General features: G+C 45.0%; 1 protein-coding gene across 1 annotated transcript in view; it reads right to left on the bottom strand.

Annotated features, from left to right (window-relative positions):
- Positions 1-3,803, bottom strand: part of crb1 (crumbs cell polarity complex component 1) — a gene marked incomplete at its 5' end in the record, with an annotated part of 23,415 nt that extends 19,612 nt beyond the window's left edge. Inside the window, 4 exons of the mRNA XM_083671527.1 lie at positions 1,057-1,239; positions 2,057-2,196; positions 2,552-2,747; positions 3,515-3,803. Of these exons, the coding sequence (XP_083527653.1) occupies positions 1,057-1,239; positions 2,057-2,196; positions 2,552-2,747; positions 3,515-3,803 (808 nt within the window). The remainder of the gene's footprint in view (positions 1-1,056; positions 1,240-2,056; positions 2,197-2,551; positions 2,748-3,514) is intronic.
- Positions 3,804-8,199: the final 4,396 nt, after the last annotated feature.

Below are 8,199 nucleotides of genomic sequence, written 5' to 3'. Positions count from 1 at the left end.
GTCTCCAGGAGGGAGGCCGGCAAAGCCAGATCCCGAGGATTAGGCTAATGCAATTTGACCATCTTACAGAACGAACGCTCACGTCCGTGACTGACTGGGAGTGGGAGGCGAGTCAATTTTTAGAAACCCAGCTTTGAGCGCAGTCGCGGCTTGCGTAAGCAGGGTGACTGGAATATTCTTTTGATTTCGCTGCGCAGACTGGATGTGAGTGGCTTGTATTGCTGCTCTGGGTAGGCCTCTGGCTACTTTCAACTATTTATGTGGCTGGTAGTTTTCATATACTTACTAATAAAACATACAGATACAGAGCCCTCCATAAGTATTGGAAAGAGGAAGCATTTTGTCTTTTTTTTTGCTCTATACTCCCAACAGTTTGAATCAAACCATTACTATGGGGTCAAAGTAGAGATTCTCAGCTTTAATTCAATGTTGTTTTTTTTGTTTAGATTGGTTTCACCATTGGTTTCACCATTTTCACCATTTAGTACAACATTTACATACTCCCCCTATTTCAGGGCTCCAAAAGTATTGGAAAAAATAATGTATACATGTAATGTCCAAATAAAGCAAACAGCATGTTTAATATTTGGTCGACAATCCTTTGCATGCAATAACTGCCTGAAGTCTGCGACCCACTGACCCCACCAAGCTAATCTGAAAAAAGAAAGCATTGAATTAAATCTGATAATCTCTACTTGAACCTATACTTATGGAGAGCACTGTGCAGAACATAGAGAGAGGCTTGCTGACACATACTGTACCTGCACACTCTTGGACTAAACATAGTGGCTCTGGACCAACATTAATATTCAATGATTTAGGAGGTTCCCATATTGATATGTCAACTTATGGGGAGGCAAATATTTCACATAGATGTTTAAAAGTACAGTATATAAACATGATGTTCATAATCATAATCAACCAATGATTTGTTCTGGGTTTAACGAGCGCCCCTCCCCAAGCACCTCAGTAATTAAAACCTGGACAAGAACAATTGTCAGTAATCATAACATGTTTTTTTTAATTGTTTTTTAATTGTTTTTAATTTCACATTACCTGTAGTCCCTGGTGGACAGCTGCATGTGAAGCCTGCAGCGTGCTGACTGTCATAGTGGGCAGGGAGCAGAGGCTCTCTCCCATACAGAGGTTGCCAGGACAGCTCAATGCACCGGCCCCCGTGCATACAGGGGCTGCTGCCACACTCCTGAATGTCTTCCTCACACCGCCGACCCTGGAACCCTGGGGGAGGGGAGGGGGCGGGAGGCAGAGGACGCGGGGGAGACGTACCGAGAGATTGGGTTGGGTATGTAATGCACGCACGCACGCACGCACGCACGCACGCACATTCTGCCACCTTCTCTCACATGCTCTCTGCCTTCTTCTTTTCCCTCCCTCTCTCTCTCTCTCTCCCTCCCTCCCTCTCTCTCTCTCTCTCTCTCTCCCTCCCTCCCTCTCTCTCTCTCTCTCTCTCCCTCTCTCTCTCTCCCTCCCTCCTTCTCTCTCTCCTTCTCTCTCTCTCTCTCTCTCTCCATTGCTCTCTGTTTCAGGGTGACAAAGGACATCTCTCACTCTGTGAGAGGAGCACATTTCCATGTAATCTCTGTGGGCAGCGGGAAGGCAGGTTGAGGTGAGGCCTGGAGGTCTACACACGCACTGCTTTAACTTCAGCCTCGGGCAGGGCATTAGCCCAATCTGCTGTGGCTGGGGGCCAGCTTGAGCTCAGCAGTAATCTGCAGGACTATCTCTCTCTCTCTCTCTCTCTCTCTCTCTCTCTCTCTCTCTCTCTCTCTCTCTCTTTGTTTTTATATCGCTCTTTTCTCTTTCCTCTCTCTCTCCATCGCCACTTTCTTTAATGTTCTCTCTTTCCCCCTCTCTCATCAGTCTTTCTCAATGTGTTACTAACTCTTCTGTATGAAAAAAAGGCTAGAGAAGAACCACTGGAACCATATCAGAAACACTCTGTAGGCACAAACTTTAGGCTTGACTACTAAATAACCAACAAAATGTAATTCTCAAAGGGAGAAATAGCTGTGTTGTAATTGTGGTTGTACTGTACCTGGCCAGCAGTCGCAGCTGTAGTTCCCATCATTCTCCTGACAGGGGGCACTGTTGAGACAGGGCTGGGACTGGCATGCTGGGACAGGGGTTTCGCAGTGTCGGCCAGTGAAGGCAGTTTGTGAGCAGTCACAACTGTACCTGAAAGATTTCATTCGCACCAACTTTTTACTTTCACAGTAGGTTTTTACAACACCTTTAAATCTCAACACTTCAGACATTTTTTCACAACATGCTATGTTGATCAGTATCAAATAAATGAGCAGGCATGTCTTCTTAGGGATAATTTACTCCACACAGATCTAAAAATGCTGATACATAAGTAGACTCATACACATGCACACACACACAGACATACGCACGCAAGCATGCACACACGCACACACGCACGCACACGAACACACACGCACACGCACACGCACACGCACACACACACACACACACACACACACACACACACACACACACACACACACACACACACCCACACACTTACTCATTCACCCCATCAATGCACAGAGCCCCATTTTGGCATGGCTGGTCTTGGCACTCATCAACGTCGATTTCACAGCGGTCGCCCTGGAGACCTGGCACGCAGGTGCACGCAAAGCTGTTGATGTCGTCATGGCAACTGCCGCCATTGAGGCAGGGCTGTGATTGACACTCGTCAATCTGGAGCTCGCAGGTGGCACCTGCAAACATCAAAAACCCAATATGGCCGATGAAGGGAGGGTCAGTTACCTGGGCTCTGATCTAGAGATGTAACATATGCTGTCCTGACCATCTGGACCTCTTTGAAGAAGGGGAGAAAGACACCTGTGGCTACACTGTGAAATGCTTTTTATGTTGTCTGTCTCTTCATCATTCACCAAGTAAAAGAAGCAAGGGGTACCTTTTTTTTTAATCTCATTTGAGGTTGTTTATTTCTGTGTCTGTTTGTCTTGTATTTCAGTGCATTCAGTATGATTTGACAAACAGTAAGCTAGCATTTTATTTCGATATTGTGAACATCACAGTGACGTTGACACACCAACGCTTAATGTCTCTGAGCTACAGCAGCTGGACATTGTGTCAAAGGTTTTTGAGAGGTGTTTGGTTTTGGACCTGTGACTAGGTAACAGAGTAGATTTAATAAGATCTATCTGAAATTAGCTTGGCAACCTAAGATGCTTTCAACAAATGTGTTTAGGATTACCCTGAGATTATCTTCTGTGAGCAGGCCTCAGCCTACCAACTGCGTGTTATCAAGCATTGGATCCTCCATCAACCTGGTATCTGCTCTTATCTTTTTGGGCCTTACAAGAGTTAGTCATTGATAGGTAGAGGGTTAGAATGGGAAATCGTGACCATAATTCAAACACTAAATGGCAGCCTTGCACACTCTCTAGAAGTAAATCTTCCTCCGATTTCTACCTCCACCAGCCTCTCCCGGGTGAGAGCTACTGTTCCCTCCACTCACCTGTGTACCCCGGCGGGCAGACGCAGGAGTACCTCCCCACCCGGTCCACACAGGTGGCCCCGTTCCAGCAAGGCTGAGACACACACTCGTTCACCTCGATCTGGCAGTGGTTGCCCTGGAAACCCGGCACGCAGAAACACGAGTACCCGTCCCCACGACTTCGGCAGATGGCGCGGTTATGGCAAGGGTTTGGCGAGCATTGGTCTGTTGCCTGTTTGGCGTTCAGGGCAGGGGACGCACCTGGGGACAGATGATTGCACAAACATTGGCCCTCTTTACCCTGCATCATTTCGCCGCTCCCTGGAGACGTGGTCAGACAAGCATGGTTGTCTAAGAGACAGGACACTGTATGCGACATGTAATATAATAATAATATATGCCATTTAGCTGACGCTTTTATCCAAAGCGACTTACATTGCAGTGAATGCAAACATTTCTATATATATGGTCCCAACGGGAATCAAACCCACAACCTAAGCGTTGTTAGCGCCATGCTCTACCAACTGAGCCACAGAGGACCAGCATCGTGTAGCATGGTGATGTCACCCAGTCTTTATGAACCACTACCAGCACCAGACAGACATCTGGCTGAAAATATTGAACACACTAGTTGACGACATTCGAAAGAAGTACTTACAAATAAAATAACTACATAAAAAGATCAGTGTGGACAATTTCACCATTCCACACTATAGGCTACATCACAACATACATGTATACTGAATAAGGATGATCTAAAAGGCATCTGGACAGAATCACTTCACAGCTCTCTGTATAACTCTCTCTGTGGTCCTCTGTGGCTCAGTTGGTAGAGCATGGCGCTAACAATGCTTAGGTTGTGGGTTTCATTCCCGCTGGGACCACATATACAGAAATGTATGCACTCACTGCAATGTAAGTCGCTTTGGATAAAAGCGTCAGCTAAATGGCTTATTATATATATTATTATAACAACCAACATATCTAATCGCCTCAGTGTGTGAGTCATGCTTTGTATTGCCACATACAGCCATTGTGTGGTATAAAACAAACTGCCCCCCACCTCTCTCTCTCTCTCTCTCTCTCTCTCTGTCTCTCTCTCTCTCTCCCTCTCTCTCTCTCTCTCTCTCTCTCTCTCTCTCTCTCTCTCTGTCTCTCTCTCTCTCTCCCTCTCTCTCTCTCTCTCTCTCCCTCCCTCTCCCCTCTCTCGTCTCTGGTACAAGGACGTTTGCAAACTTAAGGGCCTCACAAAGCATCACGGCGTGCCACCATGGCAACCGATTCCAAGGACCCGCTCCTGAATTTCAATCTATTGCCATGGTGACTGTCCTCAGACAGAAGTCAGTCATTTGTGGCATTTATCACTTCATTCATAGCAAGGCCTCTGTTAATCAGCGGGGGTTAAATGGCATACTGCCAGGCTATGGATCTCCCTTCTGGAAGAAACATGTTGCCACTCATACTAATGAGGGCATCAATCCATTCATTCTTTATTCAATCTAATACTTTTCCTCAAAGGGGGGAATTGTACACAAAGGAGCTTCTAAAGCTAACTTGCAGCACAGAAATGTAAAATGTCTATAGAAATGAATGAAATGCATACTACTGTATTATATATGTTTATGCCCAAGCTCTAAGTAACCAAATACAGTTCTAGTAGAGGTAGTACGTTCGACATGGCATGGACTGTATGTTTACAAACAGTGTGACAGCTCATACCTCACACTTGTTGTCCTCCATGTCAATTCAACGTTCACAATAATGGCAGACTAATGGCAGACTACCAATAACAGCACAAACAGCACAAACCAACTGGGTGAATATGGGTGAACAGGACATATGTGCCTAGGAGAGAGAGGGTGGTCTGGGGCTTAGGCTGCTGTTGAGCATTCATAAGCAAGATGACCTCTGCTGTGGATGAGCTGTAAAGAGCTCCCCTGGGTTTTGGGGCTCAGTGGTTATTTGGTAGGTGTGTGTGTGTGTGGGGGGGGGGGGGGGGGGGGGGCCGGGCGGGGATGAAGATGGGATAAGATACAAGCCAATCTGGGGTGAATTACTGTACATACTATCCCATAATCCAAATCCCTATCTAAATAATATCATAATCAAGGGGAAATCTAATCTGCTAATCTGGTCATCAAGGAAAGAGGAAGTCAGAGATTATGACGATTTCAAAATACATGCGCTGTACATTTCTCTGTTAATTTCTCTCTCTATGTTTATTAAATCATCTTGTTAGGAGCAAGGCACAGGTGAGGTTATTGCTGTTCTTAAAGCATGACGTGTCTGATACAGCTTGGAAACATGCACCAACAACTGTGTGTGAGATGATATCAAAGAGCACTAATCTCCCCAAACACGGCATCCCAAAGCTGCCATGACACCCAGCAGAACCAACTGGGACCAGATCACCAGCGACTGACCTGTGTAATGGGAGGAATGTGCGTGAAGGAACCCAAAGCATTTGGCACAGAGAGGGGCGTTCAAACAATTCGTAGCGGTGTTTGGAGAACACCTGTTTTCCATTTTGGTACATCCCGGTTCTTTAGCTGTGATGTGACAATAAACCGTAAAGGAATTGTCATGCGGTACGTGTGCTTTGTGTCAAATCAAATCAAATCAAATCAAATCCATTTATATTTGTCACGTGTGTCGTATACCTGTGGGATTGACATGGTGAAATGCTTTGGAATTTCACTATGTCAATTACAACTGTATGTGATATACATGACAAGTAAAATCGCTACCAATCGTCCGCCGTAGACTGAAGACCCATCTCTTCAGGCTACATCTTAACGATCCCTCCTGATGACCTCTTCACCCCCACTACCCCCCTGTACAAGTTTCTCTCCTGTTAACAAAATAAATCAATAAAAATAAATCAATAAATTCCTTCTTCTAGCAATGTGACTGCCAATGGCCCCTGGTCCGAGCATTGATTACTTTATCTTATGATGACTGATGGATAGATGATTCACTTACTTAAACAAATGTATTTGTTGTAAGTCGCTTTGGATAAAGGCGTCTGCTAAATGCCATAAATGTAATGTAAATGTAAAATGTGATTTAAATGGTATTTGACAGTATGAGGCTTGTATGAAGGTTTAGGCTTTATGGGACTCTATTACACTCTTATTCTCAGGTGACAGGTATGAGAGTAGCGTACTGTATGCTGTATAACAACTGAACATCCCATATGTCAAGGTGTAAAGTACTAGATGTAAAGTACTAGGTGTAAAGTACTAGGTGTAAAGTACTAGGTGTAAAGTACTAGATGTAAAGTACTAGGTGTAAAGTACTAGATGTAAAGTACTACTGAAGAAGGCTGCTGAGGTGAAACGTTGGTGGAGTACATGCACTGCATTGAAAGAGGAGTGTGTGACTTTGATTTCCACTGCGTTTTGAAGTTAGATTCATTCCCAGGGTGAACAGAGATGTTTCAGTAAAATATCTAACAGGTGATCGATCGTCTTTCATTGGAGCTAAATCAGGCCAATCAAGGACTTCAAAGTGGTTGTGGTGCAATCACAATTATCACTGAGCCACAAATGACTCATTCTCTTCCCCCCACCCATGTATCATTTGTGGAGGTCAATCAATTTCACGGAGAGCCTCCTGATTTTCACAAGAGCAGCTTATGAGTGTCTAGACCTCATCTCAGCGTGACCCTGGTGTGGGATTCGTGTGTGTGTGTGGGGGGGGGGGGGTGGTCTTGGGTGTCACTGGTGGTCTGGCCATATGTCCACTATTATGGAATATCAGCTGACACACACACACACACACACACACACACACACACACACACACACACACACACACACACACAGAGCTTTAATGTTAAATAAAACGTATTTCATATCTTCATGAACAGTTGAACAACACCAGACACCATCCACAGTGTTAGAGTGAATAGCAAGAATGGTCTGCTGGTTTACGGCTTGCAGTGCCGAGCAAACGCTATAGCTGACAGATTTTCCCAGAAGCCGGTACCCTGAGATAGGAAACTGAGCCTGTTGTCTAATTGTGGTGCCGACCAACCAAACATCCCCTCCCACAGCATGTAAGGTCTTTTTCATATGCTAATTGAGAGTATAGCTCTTTGTTCAGTGATATCTCTGTAGAAAGGCTCCTCCAGCACACGTGTAGGGATCTGACATGTCTACAACACACTGACTGATGCTTACTCTGGCCAGGGTGTCTGGGTGTTTCAGGGGTGATAACACAACACAAACATGTTAGAAGAGTCACAGGAGATGTATCTGCATCACCCCCCCCCCCCACCCACCCACCCACCCACCCTGCCCCCTATGGGGGCTTACGTTGCACCCCATTGTTGAGTCTGTCTTTGTCTTCTTCTTAAGATTCAGTGGCCCTTACAAAATGTGGAATGAACACAGAGATAGCAATGATGTCATCACATAATCTTCCAATTGAAATTCAAGACATCAGTTAGAGTACAGGCTAAATTACTATTTCTGGACATAAACAACTGACACATCCGACAATGATATTTGTAACAAACAGCCTCAGGGTTCTGATAGAAAAAAAACATATAGTGAATGCCCCTGTTACAAGTGTCCATGGGGTACTGGTAATATTACCCTTCAGTGTATGGGGCAGCATTTGGCTTGCATCTGAAAGGACAGTACTTAATCTGTTGAAATACAATTCTAATGCCATGACCACAGTGTTTTAAGAACATTTTT

Source organism: Argentina silus (genome assembly GCF_951799395.1).
Source record: "Argentina silus genome assembly, chromosome: 6".
Classification (NCBI taxonomy): Eukaryota; Metazoa; Chordata; class Actinopteri; order Argentiniformes; family Argentinidae; genus Argentina; species Argentina silus.
The sequence above is the reverse complement of the archived record's forward strand: the minus strand, read 5'-3'. Positions and strand labels throughout refer to the sequence as shown.